The sequence below is a fragment of the Sorex araneus genome, chromosome 2 (genome assembly GCF_027595985.1).
Source record: "Sorex araneus isolate mSorAra2 chromosome 2, mSorAra2.pri, whole genome shotgun sequence".
NCBI lineage: Eukaryota > Metazoa > Chordata > Mammalia > Eulipotyphla > Soricidae > Sorex > Sorex araneus.
This window is the reverse complement of record NC_073303.1, coordinates 206,002,039-206,022,355: the sequence shown is the minus strand read 5'-3', so window position 1 is coordinate 206,022,355 and position 20,317 is coordinate 206,002,039. Positions and strand designations below refer to the sequence as shown.

General features: G+C 56.9%; 1 protein-coding gene across 1 annotated transcript in view; it reads right to left on the bottom strand.

The window, feature by feature from the left end:
* ADAMTS2 (ADAM metallopeptidase with thrombospondin type 1 motif 2) overlaps nucleotides 1–20,317 on the bottom strand; it is a 100,291-nt gene that overhangs the window by 31,293 nt on the left and 48,681 nt on the right. Inside the window, exons 4-5 of the mRNA XM_055129197.1 lie at nucleotides 15,720–15,928; nucleotides 6,529–6,612 (exon numbers count right to left, since the gene is read on the bottom strand). Coding sequence (XP_054985172.1) covers nucleotides 6,529–6,612; nucleotides 15,720–15,928 — 293 coding nt within the window. The remainder of the gene's footprint in view (nucleotides 1–6,528; nucleotides 6,613–15,719; nucleotides 15,929–20,317) is intronic.

Below are 20,317 nucleotides of genomic sequence, written 5' to 3'. Positions count from 1 at the left end.
TCGGGGTAAGCCAGAAAGACAAGGATGCCCAGGTCCTTCATTTCTGTCTGTCCTGTCTTCCTCTAAGACAGAATTTTTCTGTCCCCAACTTTTCACCTCTAAAGTAAGACTTCCAAACTGGAGAGACAGGATAGGGGTGAAGGTACTTGCTTTGCACACAGCTGACCTGGATTTGATCCCTAGCACCTCACTGGATCCCCTTAGTCCCACAGGGAATGGTCTCTGATCTCAGCCAAACGTGGCCCCCAAGCCAAAAATAAATTCATTAAAAATGTGGAGCCAGAGAGATCATGCATGGGGAAGGTGCTTTTCTTGCATGTGGCTGATCCGAGTTCAATGCCTGGCACCTCGGTGTCCCCCGGGCACAGAGCCAGGAGTGACCCCTGAGCACAGAGCCAGGAACCAACCCTGAGTATTGCCAGGTGCAGCCCCAAAACTCCAAAAAAAACAAAAACCCTTGGCACTCCTCCCAACATCCACTGGCCCGTGGCCTTGGCCCCTGCTGTCCGAGCATCTTTGTCCTCCATTGGCTTTGCTTTTCAGCCTCTGAGGGAGAAAAATATTTTATAGAAAAGAAAAAAAAGAAAACAAAAACAAAATATCCAAAATGAACTTGCTCAGTGGCTTCTGGTACCTTCTCAAAAAAAAAATCAATTGAAAAGCCAGTTGCTATGCAACCTACAAGTGTCCTCCCCGGCTGATGGCAGATTGTAATACTGCATCCTATAAAATAAGATCGTCTCTCTGCCTTGGCTGGGCGGCGGGGGGGACGCATTTCAGAAATGGAGGAAAATGTTTTCAGGAAAACTTGCCCCAACCTGCGCATCTCATAAGCCGGGAGACAGATGATCTGTCACTCAGAGAAGTGACACCAAGCGGAGGAGGAGAAGCAGCTGAGCAGAGGGGGTGGGGTGGAGTTGCTGGTCTGTTCCCACTGAGCTCTGGACGGACTAACGGGGCTACGACCAGGGCATCTCCCTCCTCTGCGCCTGGAGGGGGGGCAGCTCAGAGCCCCCCTGTCCCTTCCAGATGCCCTGGAGCTGCAGCAGGAAGCTCTGTCGATTGCCACTTTGGGCTTGTTTGGTTCGGGTTCGAAGGTCCCTGCCTGCGAGTGATCTGGGGTCTCTCCTGGCAGTGCTGGGGAGAGCGAGGTGCCAGGGCCAGACTCTGTGGGTTCCTGCCCCAGAACCTGTGCTCGGATTAGCGAGACAGAGTCGGGGACTCTGCATCTGTCCTTCGCCCTCCTTTCCCTCCATCCTCTCTCTTCCCTTCTGCCCTCCTCCTTCCCTCCCCTCCCTTCTCCCTCACTCGCTTCCCTTCTTCCTCCTCCCTCCCTTCCTTCCCTCCTCCCTTTTTTTCCCTTCCTCCCAACCTTCTCCTCCCTTCCTTCCTTCCTTCCTTCCTTCCTTCCTTCCTTCCTTCCTTCCTTCCTTCCTTCCTTCCTTCCTTTCTTCCTTCCTTCCTTCCTCCCTCCCTCCCTTCCTTCCCTCCCTCCCTCCCTCCCTCCCTCCCTCCCTCCCTCCTTCCTTCCTTCCTTTCCTTCCACCCTTCATTTCTCTTTTTCCTTCCTTCCCTCTCACCCTCTCCTCCCCTCCTTCTCTCCTTCCTCCCTCCTACTGCCCCCCCTCCGCCATGCGCACACACCTGGCTGTGCTCTGGTGCTACCTCCTGCTCAGGGGTCTGCAAGTTGGGGGCTGGAACCCGGCTTCCCTTAGCACTAGCCGGTGTTGTATTTCACTGATCAACAGTAAACTTATACTTCTCCTTGGGAGCAGCAGCATTTGTGTTTTGGGATTTGCCTAGTCGATTCACACGAGTTCATAAAGATTCATAAAGAGTTCATACAAATTCTTTATAGACAAGGGCATCTGGGCCAGACAGCAAATATTTTTCTTGCTTGTTTGTAGGTTTATCTTCTGGGAGGAGGGGGCCAGTCACACCTAGCAGTGCTTGAGAGCTAGTCATTTTTGTTTGTTATTTTTTTGTCACACCCAGCAATGCTCAGGGGTTACTCCTGGCTTGGTGCTCAGGAATTACTCCTGGCGGTGCTAGGGGGACCATATGGGGTGCCAGAGATTAAACCCAACTTGAACACGTGCAGGGCAAACGCCCTACCTGGGGCACTATTGCTCTGTACCCTGGAAGCTACTCTTGGCTTGTTGATTGGGGGTCACTCCCAGGAGCACTGACGAAACCACGCGGTGCTGGGGTCGAACCCGGGGCTCCTGCATGCAAAGCCTGTGCCTTTTGAATCATCTGTTCGGTGCTTTTTCTTGTTTTTCTTTCTCCCCTTCCCTCTCTTCACTGCAATGAATCTGTGTAATACTCACCCCACATTTGGTTGCCCAAAAGAGATCAAACACCTTTTTTTTTTTTTTTGCTTTTTTTGGGTCACACCCAGCGATGCTCAGGGATTACTTTTCTTTTCTTTTTTTTTTTTCTTTTTGGGTCACACCCAGTGATGCTCAGGGGTTACTCCTGGCTCTGCACACAGGAAATACTCCTGGCGGTGCTCGGGGGGGCCATATGGGATGCTGGAACTGAACCTGGGTCGGCCTTGTGCAAAGCAAATGCCCTCCCTGCTTTGCTATCACTCCGGCACCGAGATCAAACACTTTTCTCGTGGGGCTGAAGAGGTTGTACAGCAGGGAGGGCACTTGCCTTGCATGTGCCAACCTGGGTTTAATCCCTGGCATCCCGTATAATCCCCCAAGCCCTGCCAGGAGTGATCCCTGAGTACAGAAGCACCACTGGGTGTGGCCCCAAACAAGCAAACCCGATGTTGTGCCCACGGGGAATCTGTGTGGGACTGGGCCAGGGATGAGCTCAGAACCCACAGCTGAGAGCCCGCTGCTCTGCTGCTAGCCACACTCCTGGCCCCAAGCTTTATGTTTTATTTGGGTCACACCTGGCAGTGCTCAAGGCTCACTCCTCACCCGGAGAGGCTCATGGCTTGCTCAGGGCTCTCCGGCATGACTCTGCTGGGCTTGGGGGACCATACGGGGTGCCAGGGATTGATCGTGGGTTGGCTGTGTGCAAGGAAAATGCCCTCCCCACTGTACATATCACTCCAGTCCCTCCACAGTCACTCCTGACCGTGCTCAGTGGTAACTCCTTTCTCTGTGCTCAGGGAAGACTCCCAGCTCTGTGCTCAGATCTGATGCCTGGCTCTGTGCTTAGGGCTGGCTCTTGGCTCTGTGCTCAGGGCTGACTGCTGGCTTTCTGCTTGGTGATCACTCCTGGCAGGGCTCAGGCAACCCTCTATAGTGTCAGGGACAGAACCTGGATCTGTCACATGCAAGGTTAATGATTTCCCAGCTCTTGGCCCCCAGGGTTCTTTCTTTCTTTATTTTTGCTTTATGATCACACCCGGCATTGAACAGGGGTTACTCCTGGCTCATGCACTCAAGAATTACTCCTGGCGGTGCTCTCGGGACCATATGGAACACTGGGAATCGAACCCAGGTCAGCAGCATGCAAGGCAAACGCCCTCCCCGCTGTGCTACCGCTCCAGCCCCCAGGATTCTTATATTTTCAGTTTTCTAATCTTCCTTTTTACTAATCTTGTCTCTGAGATGTAGGGTTAGGAAACATGTAAAAAAAAAATCGAGGCTGGAGCGATAGCACAGTGGGGAGGGCATTTGCCTTGCACGCGGCTGACCCGGGTTCAATTCCCAGCAGCCCATATGGTCCCCTGAGCACTGCCAGGGGTAATTCCTGAGTGCAGAGCCAGGAGTAACCCCTGAGCATCACCGGGTGTGACCCAAAAAGAAAAAAATCATGATTTTTGTTTTTTTGACTTGTCCAGCTTCCATAGCACGTAGCCTTGGCCATACGGCATGTGGCGTATTTCATTTGCTCGGAGGAAATGTCCGTTTGTCACTGGTGACTCGTAACTGTCGGACCCTCCTTCCTGCGTCTCTCCCGCTCCCTCCGGCTCAGCCCGCCTGCTTCGTTCAGCTGGTCTGTGGGTGCTCAGCAAACACAGCCGGATTTTAATTAGTTTTGCTTTCTTTGAGGTTTGAAATCAATCCCCTTCATGATTTGCTCGCCCTGGAAGACTTTCCCGGCCCGTCTTGAGCCTCGATGGTTCTAGACGAACGCTGCGATGCTCTCCTCCAATTTCTAATTATTAATCTGGGAAAATTCCCCGCCACCTCTCCACGCTACCCTCCCCAGGAACAGTTCTGTGTCTCTTCATTAAATTCGCCTCCGTTGGAGACTCTTATTATTTCCCGCCAGAGCTCCTGCTTCTGTCTTGTTAGAGCCTTTTGCAGACGGTCATACTTTTGGCACCTCTAATAAAAGGGAATTTTCTCTCCCTGTTATCCCTTTTTCCAAAGGCATCCATGATACTTAGATGTTGGTGTTTGCATAATTATCTGTCTGGCCATGCCACTGAGTCGCATGAACTCAAAGAGTTTAGCATAAATTCTTTTTTAAATTGCCTTTTTTTTTCAAGTCTCTCCCCAATTCATCTGCAGTAATAATTATTTCTGCCTTTGCCCTGATACAGTTCAATGTCATGCCATGTTGACTAGAGGTTTCAGAATCTGTCACAGAGTGTCGGGTTCTTTGTTGTTGTTGTTGTTATGTTTGTTTTGCTTTGGGATGGGGGGAGCACACCCGGCAGTGATCAGGAGTGATTCCCAGTTCCGTGCTCATGGATGACTCCTGGCTCTGTGCTTCGGGATCACTCTTGGCTCAGTGCTCAGGCAAGACTCCTGTTTCTGTGCTCGGGGATCACTAGCGGTGGGGCTTGGGAGCCCCGTATAGTGCCGGGGATAGAGCCCGGTTGGCAGCACCCAAGGAAAGCGCCTTCCCGACTGTACCTGTGGATTTTCTTTATCGACTTATTTGTTTGGGGGGTGGGATTCCCCCCCAAAGGTGCTCAGGGGCCACCACTGACCCAGGGCTCTGGGCTCTCTGCTTGCAGGACTGGGGACGAAGCCGTGCTGTGACTTCCAGACATGCGTGTTTTCTCTCTCTACCACGAAATAGTCGGTTGTCATGGCCCCATCTGTTCCTCGTCCTCCCAGATGGCTCCAACCCAGGAGCTACCTTCCTTGCCATGAGAAAGGAGATCCCATATGCCAGAGTGCAGAGTCAGGGGGACTCAAGTCTCCCGGATCTTCTTTCGGGGGGTGGCACTCATGCCTTTGCACATGGCACGTTCATTTGCACACGACACCCATGGTTTCGCACACGACACCCATGGTTTTGCACACAACACCCATGGTTTTGCACACGACACCCATGGTTTTGCACACGACACCCATGGTTTTGCACACGACACCCACTCCTTTGCACAGAACACTTGGGGCTCTGCACAAGACACCTGTCTCGTCTCTTGAGCCCTGCCTCCCCGGTCAATCTCTCAGTTGAACTTGGTGGTGTCTGGGTAGTGGATTGCTTTATGGTCTATTTGGGTATCCCAAAGAGGGATCGAAAGAGCTGTGCTGGGAATATCATGTCACTCAAGTGAGAGAAGGAATCCGGAGTTCTGACCTCCGTCGACGGTCAAAAATCAGTGACGCTGTCTCGTTTGCCAAGGCATCAAAAATCAGATGGGCCGGTCATGTAATGCGATTCAGAGACGACCGCTGGACTAGAGCTGTTACTGACTGGATTCCACTACCCAGACACCACCACCCTCCCGGTTGCTCTCCGGACACTTGGGCTGAACCTCACGCACGAGTGAAGCCCCGCAAAGCCAGGTAAGCAGAACTTTGCGACCTTAGCTCTAGGTTCATCGAGACCTGGAAACAAGATCCTGTCTGCCTCCTCCAATAATAATAATTATTATTATTATTATTTATTGCTGATGAATAAAATGCACTGGAAAAAACTCCAAATCCCAAACAGATGTTGACAATAAAGGACAGGCCAGGGGGCTGGAGTGATAGTACAGCGGGGAAGGCGTTTGCCTTGCACGCGGCCGACCCGGATTTGATTCCCAGCACCCCATATGGTCTCCCGAGCACCGCCAGGAGTGATTCCTGAGTGCAGAGCCAGGAGTCAGCCCTGAGCATCGCCGGGTGTGACCCAAAAAGAAAAAAAAACACTAAAGGACAGGCCAGTGGTGCCTGAGGCGGCTGGGTGGGGTGGAGAGATGGAGGTAGGGAACAGGTGCACCCTGGGCTACCTTGTAAACTTGTAAACGTATGTGTCAAGCGTGTAGTGGAGGTGAAGGGAAATAAGTAAATACAGGTTGGTAACAAGTTTTTTGGTTTCAAGCAGGAAGCACAGGGCACCTGAGGGAGCAGGAGGGGATGCGGGCAACCATAAATGCTTTAAAAGGAATCTTCTGGAAGGTCCGACCAGTCTCACAGGGGCTGGAGGTACAAATGTTTGCACAAAGTGCTGGAAGGCACCCAGAAAGTGCCAGATGGTTCTAGAAGACATAGGAAAGTTCTGGAAAGTACTGGAAGGCCTGAGAAGTTTTAGAAGGCACCAGCACATTCTGGAAGTCATCAGAAGCCACTGGAAGGTTCTAGAAGTTACAAAAAAGGGACTAGAAGCACTCACCTTGGAGTGGCTCAGCAGGATAATTCTCACCAGCACAACGTTGATGTGGGCCCCCAGGGACTCGTCGTGGTAGATCTCATTGACCTGAAACACAATCAGGGGAGGGTCAGGGGGACCAGGACACCCACAGGCCAGCCCAGCTCTGCAGTGTCTGGACCCACCAGCTGCCAGGCCTCTGCTCACCTCTCCGCCTCTCCTCTCCCTCTCTGCACCCCCAGCTGCCTGGATGACGGTCACCCCTCCCTTGGTGGGACCCCTCCCACCTCAACTTGAGCTCAGACAGGGTCACTGAGCTAATTATTTGTGCTCGCCTCTAACTGGAACAAGGCTGAGATTGACCACAGACTGCAGACCCCAGGAGGAGGGTGGGACCTGGATATCACTCAGTAGGGTCCCTCCCGAACAATGCTCCGGAGCCATTCAGGGGAATTCGCCGTCAGTGAGCCGTTGTTCCATGCGAGAACCCCAGAACAAGGTGCTGGGGACACACAGGCTACTCGTGTCGGGCTCAGGCATTGTGCAATGGCATGTGACTGCTACTTCCCCAGCATGAATATGTGTATATATAATAAAAATATACAGATATAATATACACAGTGGAGCGATAGACAGCGGGTAGGGCATTTGCCTTGCACGCAGCCGACCCGGGTTTGATTCCTCTGCCCCTCTTGGAGAGCCCGCAAGGAGAGAGTATCGATATGCCAAAAACAGCAACAAAAAGTCTCACAATGGAGATGTTACTGGTGCTCCAGCAAATCAATGAACAAGGGATGACAGTGATACAGTGATACAGTGATACAATATACACAGTGCACGGGGCTAAGTCACTTGCCTTGCATATGGCGGAGCCCGGGTCTATCCCTGGTGCCACCGCCAGGGGGAACACCTGAGCACAGGGCCAGGAGCAGCCCAGTGGTTTCCAGCATCAATGCAAGTAACAGAAATTGGGACCAGAGTGGTAGTGCCGCAGGTAGGGCAACTGCTTTGCACACGACCCACCAGGGTTGGATCCCCAGCACCTTAGGCAGTCCCTCGAGCCCTGCCAGAAGTGATCTCTGAGCCCGGAGCTGGGAGTAAGCCCTGAGCACTGCTAGGTGTGGTCCCGACACCTAAATTCACTCTATTCATCTCAATTTAATCTGTGCTTTGCTTTGCTTTTGCGTCTGGAACATCTATTCTGATCAGATGCCCGTGGACTTCGCCAGGGACCAAAGGGACTCAGGCACAAAATTAAAATATGAGGCACTTGCTCTTGCTTCAGCATGACCAAGTGGGCCCTTCCCAAAAAATCCTGCAGAGGAACGTGGGTGGGGCGGGGGCTAATAGCCTCCCTTCCCATCTCCCCCCCCCACCCGCACCCCAGGACGGCGCTAGAACACCCACTGCCTGGAACACCCTGTCTCTGCCGGAGCCTCTCCTCCGGCCCCCCAGCCCCCAAAGACGCAGCGTTTACCGTCTGTATCTTAGCAACAGTCCTTGCTCTCTGCAAAGGATAGGAAGACCCTGGGGAAACGTGAGCGTTAACGAGGAAACTCAGAACTCGGATGGATGGGGCAGCTTGCCAGACACGCAGAGACGGGCGTCTGAGGCCAGAGCAGGTGCAGCCGACCCAAGGGACGAGACAAAGCGCCGTGCGCGACTGGCTGCAAGGTGAGGCTAAGACAGAGCTGGGGGGGGAGGGGCTGGGCTGGCGTGGGGGGTGCTACATGCAGGGCGGGCTACTCTGAGAGTGGGAGGGAGCTAGTGTGAGAGGTGGAAGTAGGGGCTGCTAATGCCACAGGAGCTCAGATGCGAGGGCACAGCCTCGATCCAGAGACACAGCAGTGAGTCGGAGCACTCACAGGAGATCTCTCCGACCCTGCACCCATCTCACCGGGGCTCCCCGGATGACCGGGTGTCCCCTCTCCGCCCACTCCAGAGGAACCCCGGCGGCCACAAACTTCCAGAACAAAGACCCAGGTACGAGGGACCAGGGACTGAAGACTCCAGGCCACATGGCGGCAGGGGGATGGGCCATCCCTCCCTGTCTCCTGCCCCGTCGGGGTCCTTGTCGTCACACCCACAAATTCCCTCTGGGTGCCATTGAAGCGCACTAACGACCTTGATCCAGAGACTCCCAAATGAATCTCAAAATGGATTAGCTCCTTACAGAGATGTCTCTGGACCCCAACCACTTACAATTTTATGGTTTTTTTTCTGCTTTTTGGGTCACACCCGGCGATGCTCAGGGGTTCCTCCTGGCTCTGCACTCAGGAATTACTCCTGGCAGTGCTCAGGGGACCATATGGGATGCCAGGAATCAAACCTGGGTCGACCAAGTGCAAGGCAAACGCCCTACCTGCTGTGCTATTGCTCCAGCCCTTCATTAACAATTTTAGAATTCCAAGACTGCACAGCCGCAAAGGCAGCCGCATGACCTCTCACGATATTCAGAATAAGCAATAGAAAATAAATTTTCTAGCATCTGCCTGTGGCAGGCAGGCTTGAATGGTGGTGGTGGGAAAATTCGAAATAATGGTGGTGGGCAGGTGTCATGGTGGTGGGCTTGGTGTTGAGATACTGAATGTGATCAACTAATGTCAAGAACCTTACGAAAATAAAATTTAAAAATTAAGGGAAAAGGAGCTCACACGCTGGGAAGGGCCGAGTGAAATGCAGGGGGCGCACACGGGGGCGCTAACGGAGGAGGAGGGGCAAAGTGTGTGGGGCTTGCGCGGCGGGGGGCCAGGGAGGAGGAGGGAGCTAACGCAAGGCGGGAGGCCAACACAGGTGGGGCCAGCGGGCAGAGCTGGGCTGACTTGGGGGTCGCGCTCACGTGGGAGGTGGGGCTGGGGGTGTGGGCGCTGCGAGGGCCAGCAGGGTAGAGGTGGGGGTCGCTAAGCGTCAAGGGCGCTCTCAGGGCTGGGCGTGGCTAACACGCAGGGCTGGGCGTGGCTAACACGCAGGGCTGGGCGTGGCTGACTCAGGACGCTCCCTCACCCCAGCTGGCCAGCAGCGTCCTGTCCAGGGCGTAACGGCTCCCGCGAGGCTCTGATTTGGCTCCTGCCTGGCCCTGGGTCTCGGGGAAAGGCACATTTGTGGCAACTGTCGCTGGAGAGTGGATCAGCGCCCACACCTGCTTGGAGACCCTCTGAAACCCGCCGCCCCCCACCGTGTCCCTTACAAGGTGGGCCCACAAGTCCCTGTGAACCCGAATCTCATCGACCTGCACTTCGAGAAGCATCTCTTGCGGGAGGGGGGTGTGGGTGGCACCCCTGGGCACCCATCGTGCTCGTCCCTGGAGGGTGCCGCAGTCTCCCCGACCTAAGCTGAGACCCTGTGGGGCCGGGAGCAACCCCCAAGCCCCGGTGTCCAGGCTCCTCCCCCGCCTCTGACCCCAGGTGTGGCCCCCGTAGGAAGAGATAGGCCCCTCCCAATGGCGAAGGGGCCCCCAGGGTGTCCAGAGGGCCTCCCCAGACCAAATATTCCCTTCAAAATGAAAAACCAGAAGACGTGCGAGAGCCAGCCCCCAGCCTCACAGAAGGGACCACCGAGGCTCACGCCCCGTCTCCAGAAGTCAGGAAAGGTGCCCCAGTGCTCGGGCACATCTCAGAAACCTCCCGAGCCGGAGCGACAGCGCCGTGGGTAGGGACTTTGCCCGCCTAGGTTCCATCCCCAGCACCCATACGACTCTGAGCCTGCAAGGAATGATTCCTGAGCACAAAGCCAGGAATAACCCCTGAGCACTGCTGGATGTGGCCCCAAATCTGAAGGAAATAAAATGAATTCTCCTGTTTTCAGAGCCAGGAGTGAGCCCTGAATACAGAGCCAGGAGTGAGCCCTGAGCACAGAGCCGGGAGTCAGCCCTGAGCACAGAGCCAGGAGTCAGCCCTGAGCCCAAATCCGGGAGTCAGCCCTGAGCAGAGCCAGGAGTCAGCCCTGAGCACAGAGCCAGGAGTCATCCCTGAGCACAGAGCCAGGAGTGAAAACCGTGAGCACTGCCAGATGTGGACCCCGGGCCCCAAATAAAGAGTTGAATGAATGAATGAACGAGTAACTGGAAGAACAGATCTAGGCAGAAATGTGGGACAGAGAGATCCCAGCTCAGAGAGCAAATGCCACCTCCATCCTCTGCCCCCTTGCCACCCCAAGAACCCTCGACGCTGCAGGCAGGGGTGCGGCCGGGGCGCAGCGTGCGGGGAGCCAAGGTGCCCTTCAGGCCGGGCTGGAGAAATTGATCCAGGGATCGTTCGGCCTCGAGGGAAGGCTGCAAGCCGCAGCCTCTCCAGCGGAGGCAGGCCCGGGGCTCGGGGCTGGGGGGGCCGCGGGGGGAATCCACCAGCCAGTCTGTCGGGCCTCTGGTGGCTGCCAAGTTCCTGCCGTGGAGCAGGGGGGAGGGCGGAGGGGGAGGGAAGGACGCAGGAAGGAGGGAAGGAGGCGGCAAGGACGAGCCGTGCAGACGGGGAGAGGCAGCCTTGGGGAGGGTCTCCCCGGGCGGGAGGGCCCCAGGAACAGGAGGGGGAGCTGGGGCTGGGGCCCCACGGTCCGCGGGGAGCACAGGCTGGCACGCGGGAGGGCCTGGCTCCTTCACGGTCCCAGGACACGGAGCCGAGAGTACGCCACCCCCCCCGCACCGAGAAGGCCCGGGGCGCCCCCACTTCATGCACGGTGACAACCCAGACCCCACGGGCATCCCCCCACAGGTGAACGGGGCAGACCACCCGGAGCAAAGGAGGGTAGGGGAGGAGGGGACAGCGGGGTGCTGGGCTAGAGCAAGCCCCTGCGCCGTGCCTCAGTTTCCTCGTGGGTGCCACAGTGAAGACTGATTGCTAGGGCGAGGTTGCAGACTGCTCTGCGCGCCCTCGGGGTTCGGGTGGAGAGGCCAGGGCCGCGCCCGACAATTCTTATCAGTCAGGACCGAGGGTGCTGAGGTCCCACTGGGATAGGGTGGTGGTCGGGCCGAGCAGGGCGGTGAACTCCAAGGCCGCACCTGGCAATTCTTGGGGGTCGAACTCAGGGCTTTGAGCACAGAGAAACAGATTTCAGAGCTTCGAGTTCACTCCCTGGCCCAGTCCTAAATCTAAAAATACTCTTTTCTTTTGTTTTGTTTTTTTGGGTCACACCCGGCGATGCTCAGGGCTGACTCCTGGCTCTGCACTCAGGAATCACTCCTGGAGGCGCTCGGGGGACCATATGGGATGCTGGGAATTGAACCCGGGTCGGTCGTGTGCAAGGCAAACGCCCTACCTGCTGTGCTATCACTCCAGCCCCTAAAAATACTCTTATTTTAAGGAATTATTTTTTTGTGGGGCACGGGGGGTAGGTTGGTCACACCCCGTGGTGCTCGGGACTGACTCCCGGCTCTGTGCTCGAGGCTGATTCCTGACTCTGTGCGTGGGGAATCACTCTTTTTCCCTTTGTTTTCTGAGTCACACCCAGTGGTGCTCAGGAGACAACCCTGGCTCTGAGCTCAGGGATCACACCTGGTAGTGATCAAGAAACCTGTGGGATGCAGAGGATGTGCCCGGAATTCTCGGGACCCGCGGGGAAACGGCTGCAGTGCTCATGTCTTGCTTCTCTCCCACCACACCCCTCCCCTCCGGGACCCCAGGCCTGAGTTTCCACCAGTCCTGACCCCCCAGCAGCCTGGAGACCAGCAAGAGCAGGAGAGTTTGGGGTGCTGGAGCAATAGCACAGCAGGGAGGGCGTTTGCCTTGCACACGGCCAACCTGGGTTCGATTCCCAGCATCTCATATGGTCCCCTGAGTACTGCCAGGGATGATTTCTGAGTGCAGAGCCAGAGTAACCCCTGTGCATCGCCGGGTGTGATCCCCCCAAAAAAAGCAAAAAAAAAGAGCAGGAGAGTTTGGGGGCCGTGGGAGCAAGGGGAAGTGTTTGTTTGCTGCGGCATCATGGGACTAAGTTTGGACTCGCCCCCGTCCCATCTCTTTGCTCCCCATTTTAGAATTTGTTTCATTTCAGGGCTGGAGCAATAGCCCAGCGGGTAGGGCGTTTGCCTTGCACACAGACGACCTGAGTTCGATTCCCAGCATCCCATATGGTCCCCTGAGCACCACCAGGGGTAATTCCTGAGTGCAGAGCCAGGAGTGGCCCCTAAGCATCGCCGGGTGTGACCCAAAAAGAAAAAAAATTTTTAAAAAAAGAATTTGTTTCATTTCATTTTGTTTTGTTTTGTTTCTGGGTGGATGGGGGGAGACAGGCTCGTATCTCCCAGGCCCATCCACAAAACCCTCCCCCACCCCCTGCTTTCCTGCTGGGACCAGTCAAGCCCATTCCCCACCAGCCCCCTGGCCTCCGACCCCAGACCCCGTGTTCTGGACAGTGGGCAGAGGGCAGCTGCGGGCCACTGAGGGGCTGAAAGTCCCGCCAGGGCCTGGGAAACCCACTCACCCACCTCGGGTTAAACAGAAAGGGATGAGGCGTGTAACCCGGGTCCTGGCACAGAGATTGAGGGACATACTTGCCCATGCTGGGGGTGCTCCAGTTCACTGCTCAGGGGTCACTTCCGGTGACAGGCTGGACCGACCCCACGCCACCCAGGGCAGCGCCTGCGCTCGGGTCCCCGCATCCTTCTCTCCAGCCCCCGCCGGGTCCTGCTAGCGTGTCCATTAACGGGCAGGGCCAGAGCATGCAGGGAGGGCACTTGCCTGTACGCAGGAGACCCGGGTTCAACCCCCGGAGCCCCAGAGGGTTCCCTGAGCCCGCCAGGAGTGATTCCTGAGTGCACAGCCAGGAGGGATCACTGAGCACTGCTGAGTGTGCGCCCCCCAAAATGGGGGGTGGGGCGGGTTAACAAATAGGTGCTAATTTTTTTTTAAGTGGCTATTATGATCAGCTTGTTCTTTTCATTATATTTCACAGAACCTGCTCCCGGAGAGATGGTATAAGAGACAACGTGCTGAGTTTACACACAACAGACCCCAGTGGGATCCCTGCCGCTCCAGAGGGACCCCCAAGCACTGCCAAGAGTGATCCCTGAGCACTAAACCAGGAGTCAGCCCAGGCACCGCTTGGTGTAGCCCAACCCTCCCCCCAAGAAAAGGCTCCCTCAAGCGACTTCCCGGGTCCAGGGAGTTGACAAGGCGGGGCTTCCCCACCCGGTGGGGACGGGGTGAGGCTCTGAGTAGGGGGAGGACGTGGAGTGTCTTCAGCATGAAGGCGTGACAGGAAGGTCAGCTCCAGCCACAGGGCTCTGAGGATGACGGGGAGATGGTACCCGTGCCTCACAGATGGGAGGAGGAAGAAGAGAACAAGTCCAGGCTTGGGGGAAACAAGGAGCAGGGAGAGGAAGAACAGGAGCTGGAGGAAGGGAAGGAGCAGGAGGAGGACGGGGGGAGCGACAAGCAAAGGAGAGGCCGTGGGGGGGGGGTGTCAGTCCTTCTGGCCCTCCTCAGCATGGGGCAGAGTGTCGCCACCTCGAGGATGCCTGGACCCAAGTTCCTCTCTCCAGGTCTAGTGACCAGTCTTCTCACTTCTGAACATCTCCCCATCTGGACCCTTCCTGGGTCCTCCACATGCATGTAATCTTATCTCTGCCCAGGACCTTTGCACGGCCAGTTACCCGCAGTGGTTGGGCTTCCTCTCCGACGAGGCCCACTTCCTCCATCAGGCCGAAAGTCCCTAACGGGTCATTCCTTGCTGGCCTGGACTTTGGGGAAGAACTAGCCCCAAGTGAGGTACAAAGTGTGGGGGAGACACCGGGAAGGCAGGTGTGTATGGCTGATGCAGGAGCCAGAAAAGCTGTGTGACTCTGGGACTCAGGGCGTCCACCCACGGGCAGAACTTCACCAAGGATGGGTGAACTTGTGCTACCTGGAGCTGCCTCAAGTCAGCACCTCCCAGCTTCTCTCCCTTCACCTGCTCCTGGCCGGAGGTGTCCCCAGCACTGCCCCTGCTGCCGGGACAGGCTGCGTGCCCCAGGGCTGACCAGATGCTCAGAAGGAGCCTGGTCCAGACCAGCTGTGGCCTCGTCTGCCAACCACGGCAGGAGCGAAGGAAGAGACGGGACTGGGGGAATTCCCACGGCCCCGCTCACTTCTGGGAGAGAGAGAGACGAGCTGATCATAACCTCTCAGGGTCACGGGACCACCCCTACACCCCCATTTTCCCAGCTGGGGCCAGCTACGTGTTGGAGATACTGCCTCATGTAGAAGGATGGAGGTTATCCCAGGACACACGGCCAAGGTGGAAACTGCCCCATCAAGCCTGCACACAGGACTGGCAGAGCCTAGACCCCCGCGGGCAGAGCCTGGACCCCCGCGGGCAGAGCCTGGACCCTCACGGGCAGAACCTGGACCCCCACGGGCAGAGCCCGCACGCACAACACGGTCTGAGCTACCTCTGCGGCACTGGGGGCTTTTATTTTATATTGCACCTTTCCTTGGTTTTTGACCCACACCTGGCGGCACTCAGGGCTTGGGGGACTCTAGGTAGTGCCAGGATGGAGCCGGGGCCGGCTGCAGGCCCAGTCGCCCCTCCCGCCCCGTCACTGAGTGTCCAAAAGGTAAGGTCGGCTTCTCCCTGGGACCTGGCTATCCCCCGGAACTAGCCGCTCACACGTGGAGCCCGGGAAACGGTGCAGAGCCAGAGTCCTGGCCCCACCTGGCCTTAGCCACACCCCCTGCCCTGCCTGGCCTCGCTGACCTGCCCTGACACGCCCAGTGACAGACCACTATCAGCACTGCCCCTATTTCATCCTGCCCTGGACACACCTACCTGCACAATCCCCGCCCACAAACGGACCACGCCCGCTCCCGCCCTAGCCACACCCACTGGCGCAATCCCCGCCCACAAACAGACCACGCCCACTCCCGCCCTGGCCACGCCCTCCGGCTGCACAAATAGGCCAGATCCCTAGTCTCACATCACCTGCCCCGCCCTAGCCACGCCACACCTACCGGCATAACCCCGCCCACAAGAGGACCACGCCCACTCCCGCCCTAGCCACACCCACTGGTGCAATCCCCGCCCACAGACAAACCACGCCCACTCCCACCCTGCACGCCCTCCAGTGCACACAAACTGGACAGTCCCCCCGGACTGGCCTCGCCGTCACCTGCCCCGCCCTAGCCACACCCAACAGCGCCGGCCATGCCCACCGCCTGACCACGCCCTGCTTTTCTGGTCCGGTCCCAGCAGACCGCGCCCTGCCCCCCCAGGCCAGGCCCCGCCGCGCCTGCCCCTCTACTTACGATGTTCATGAGCGTGAGCAGGTACTTCTGCACGTGCTCCTTCCCGTGGAACTGGACCACGGAGTCGTCCACGCCCAGCAGCACCTCGATGTTGTAGTCGTCCTCGGCAGTGTGCCTGCGCCGGCGCTGGTGCCGCCTGGAGCTGTTGACGTGCTCCTCCAGGACGCCCAAGGCGCGGCTGAGGCTGTCCAGGCTAAGCCGGGGGGCCCCTGCAAGGACGCAAGGCACCATCAGCATCTGCCGCCCCGTAGGCCACGTCCGGCCTGGTCCAGCCTACTGCTGCCGGGGCGGGGGCTCAGTCTCCACGCCCCCGTGTGAAAAGGAGGGTGAGAGTGAACCCATTTGCACAAATCCTCTCCGACGGGGCCTTCCCTGGCCCCGCCCCCCACTGCCAGCCATCGGCACCCCAGGGTCACCGCTGAGCTGCCACGCTGTCCATCGGGATCCCTGGCCGCTTTGGACAGCGTGTTGGCAGAGCCCTATGACAACGCCCACTCCCATACACACACACGTGCCGCCCGCAGACTCGGGGTGGGGTGGGGCGGGGGCCGGAAGCCGGCTGCTCCATCGCCCTGCTGGGCTGCCTGGAGCTGATTCAGGGCTGTCCTGGCGGCGGTGCTCTGACAGGGACTTTGAGGAATTGTGACTCTATTTTTACACGTTTATTTCCTTGCATTTCCAACCGCTGGGGACAGCTCACCTTCAGAGCCACCTTGGGAAGGGAAGAAAAGCCGCGATTTCCATAAAAATTCTCTGCTGAGGGAGGGATGGGAAGAGAATAATCTGGGCGACTGCAGATAGTCAAGGCAAAAATCTGGTCACAGAGGTGCCCCCTGAACCCACATGGCAACAACAACAACAACAAAGTGAGGGGGGAAAATCTGTATTTTGGCTGGAAGAGGCTGCCAAGGCCTGGATTCCACCCCCAACACACCACCCAACGCTGGGGGGCTCCCCAAAGCGCAGACCCAGTGCTGCTCAGGACTTATTCCCGGCCTGGGCTTGATGATCAGCCCCGGTTCTCTGCTCAGGGCTGATTCCTCACTGCACTCAGGGACCCTCCTGGTGGCACTCGGGAGACCCTAGGAGGTGCTAGGGATCAAACCAGGGTCAGTTACCTGCAAGGCAAGTGCCTTAACCTCTGTACTTCCTCTCTTGCTCCAATCGTGTCCTTTCTTCTCAAAGACCCCTGCCTGCCCAGGAAACCCTACAATGGTGCCTCCAGATTGCTGAAGAGGAGACAGGGAGAGAACTGCAGGAAGAATCCTAAGCTTTTTTTTTTTTTTTTTTTTTTTTTGCTTTTTGAGTCACACCCAGCGATGCACAGGGGTCACTCCTGGCTCTGCACTCAGGAATTACTCTTGGCGGTGCTCAGGGGACCATATGGGATGCTGGGAATTGAACCTGGGTCGACTGCGTGCAAGACAAACGCCCTCCCCACTGTGCTATCGCTCCAGCCCAAGAATCCTAAGCTTTGGAAACCAAAAGCACAGCTCTAAAACTTAGCCTAAGCAGAAAACAGAAATTCTCATCATCAGCTCCTGCTAAAACGTGGAAGAAATCTCGGAAGAAATTGCAAAAACCCAGAGCACTCCACCCCACCGAATACTTATTCTTCCTCATCTGCAAGAGAAACACAAAGGGCCATGCTTTGGTACATCAAAATAAGCAGCAAGAAAATAGAACGGGAGAAAGGGCTTACCAACAGCAGTGCAATGGACACCTCATCCCTAGCTGCCAGATCTGGGATCAACAAAAATAATGACTGTGACACACCATGTAAATAGTCACGTCTAAAATTCTCCAGAAAGGTCAGGGAGGAAGGGCAGGGCCCCGGGGACTTGTTCTTGGCTCGCAAGAGTCCCACCAGGGGGCGGCCCAGAGCACAAAGTCAGAAATAGCCCCTGAGCCCCACCAGGGGGCGTCCCTGCTTCCTGCGCGGGGAGCAGCCCTAGGTGTGTCCCAGCTCCTGACTCCCAATGAAACAGAATGAATTCTATCAGGCACGCCAGTTCAGAGCCTGCACAAGGAGTAAGACTGACGAGCCCGCCGTGATTAATAACGGGAAGATGCCAGGGTCAGCATGGATGGAGCGGCAAGCTGGGGCTGAGAAAAGGCAGAAACAGGAGGACTGGAAATAACGCAGTGCAGACTGTCTAGACCTGCCTGTCCTAGGTGTGGGGGTACAGGGCGCAGAACCTGACCGCATTCCCGGTTTCTGCAGCTGTGCAGCGAGCTGGCTGGCATCCCCCCCACCTAGCACCCCACCTGGGCAGAGACAGCTCCTCCACGTGTAAATAACTAGCCTCCCGCAAGTGGGAGAGACACACAAGTCACGCACAGGCAGGCTCTGGAGAGGGGGTGGGCTGGGGCGGGGAAGCTGAGGCAGGTCTGCTCTGGGGGCGCTGGGCTCCGTACCCCACTGGGGTGCTCTAATGAAACAGCTCATCAGTCTGATTTCCTGCCCGCTCTTTCACTTCCCGAGCAACAACGCGGAGCTCATTCTGCAGCCGGGCGAATGGAAAGCATCCCCCCAGGTGCTGTTTCTCCCCCATAAATCACCCCCTTTTGCAGGCCATGGAACCAAGGCAGAGATGAGTGGTCTGCAAGACTGTCGAGGGGACTCCACCAATACCCTCAAAGTCACAAGCACAGATTTGAGGCAACTCAACCCACTTCGAGCTCCCAGGGCTCAGGGGAACCAACGCCACAGCTTGGGGGTGCCCATCCCCCAGCCCAGGCAGGCCAGCAAGGCCCCACGCCAAGCACGGTCACCGGGAGTTGGAGCAGGGTGAGCTGATGAGGGTGGGGCACCAGGGGGGGTGCGACTCCACGGTAAGGGACACTCAGACCCTCAGCTCTCGAGCACATTCTTTTTCTTTTTTCTTTTCTTTTCTTTTTTTGCCTTCTGTCTCTCACCGCCACTGTGACCCAACTATTTCAAATGGGTGTGATACACAAATGACAAATAGTCACAGAACACACATGTACATGCAATCACACAGAACCACACACATGCATTGGCCCTGGGCACCACACATGGTCCACACAAAATTACATGCACAACCACCCACACAACCACACAGAACCACCCACACTCATACTTTCACATGCACACAATTCCCCTACACAACTACATGCACAACCACCCACAATCACACAGCACCACACTCACACAAGTACATATGACAAAAGTACAAATAATTCCCACACAGTTCCTTACACACAATCACATATGCACACACACAATCACAGAGAACCGCACACACACATGCATGAGCCATCATGTGCACACATAATCACACAGAACCACACTCACCTATGCAGACACAACCATGTGCACACACAATCACACAGAACCACACTCACCTATGCAGACATAACCGTGTGCACACACAATCACACAGAACCACACTCACCTACGCAGACACAACCATGTGCACACACGATCACTCCCAAGTGCATGCACAACGCCCTCCGCACTCAAGGATGCAGACACAATCATGTGCTCACACACAACCACACCTTATGGTGTGCAAACCAGCTCATTGCACAGTGGAACACGACACGATTGGCAAGAGAATGAAATCTCGCCTTTGACCACAGTGTGGGGGCTCAGGGATGGTGTTGGGGAGCTGGCGGGGGGGGGGGGGAACGCTGCCAGGACCCAGGCCAGACGCTTCCTCTCTCCACAGCAGCAGCAGCAAAGCCCCGGGGACACCCCTCTCCCCGCTGCAGTCCTTCCTCCTGGCTCCAAGACATGCTCTGTGCAGCCGGACCTCAGTGTCCCTACACGTCTCAGGGGCCTGCTGAGTCTGAGCAGGTGGTCGAGGGCACTACATGTGGGGGGGGGGCGCTCAGCAACAATCACCCTCACCTTGTTCCACCAACCAGCATCCACCAATACAAATACAATTGTCCAGTATTGGTGGCAGGATGTGAGGTTGCACCTGCCATGACTGGCAGGTGATGAGGAACACCCACTCCAGGATGGATTTTCAGGGAGCCCCCAGAGGGCTGAAGGAGGGCCCCCCATTTCTGAAGGAGTGGGGACAGGGACCCCCAAGCTCCCCCCCCCGCCTGAGGGCCCCGAAGCCTGTCAAACACTACACATCAACTCTGCAGGGGCCCTGGAAGGAGGCAGCTTGCTCCAGGGCCCAGGGTCAGGGAGGTCACTGGCAGGCAGCCAAGGAGGGGGCCCCACTCCACCCCCACGTGCCTTGGCCCACAGCATAAAGTCCCACGTGGCCATCTCCAGGGGTGGGGGTGCTGCAGGACAGAGGGAGGCCTGGGGTCCGATCTGGGACTTTCCCTGGGTCCCCGCACAGTCAGAGCTCATGGCGGAGAGCACGCCCCCCGCAGGAACCTCTGCACCCCACAGCCTGCCAGTCCTGGGGTGAACATGCCCAACCTCCACTTTAGAACCTCACCACAGGGGGAGCCAGAGCGACAGCACGGCAGGTAGGGCAATTTGCCTTGCACAAAGTTGGCCTGGATTCTATCCCCGCACCCCATATGGTTCCCAAGTACGGCCAGGAGTGACTCCTGAAAGCAGGAGTAACCACTGGGCAGCGCCGGATATGGCAACGTCTCACCAC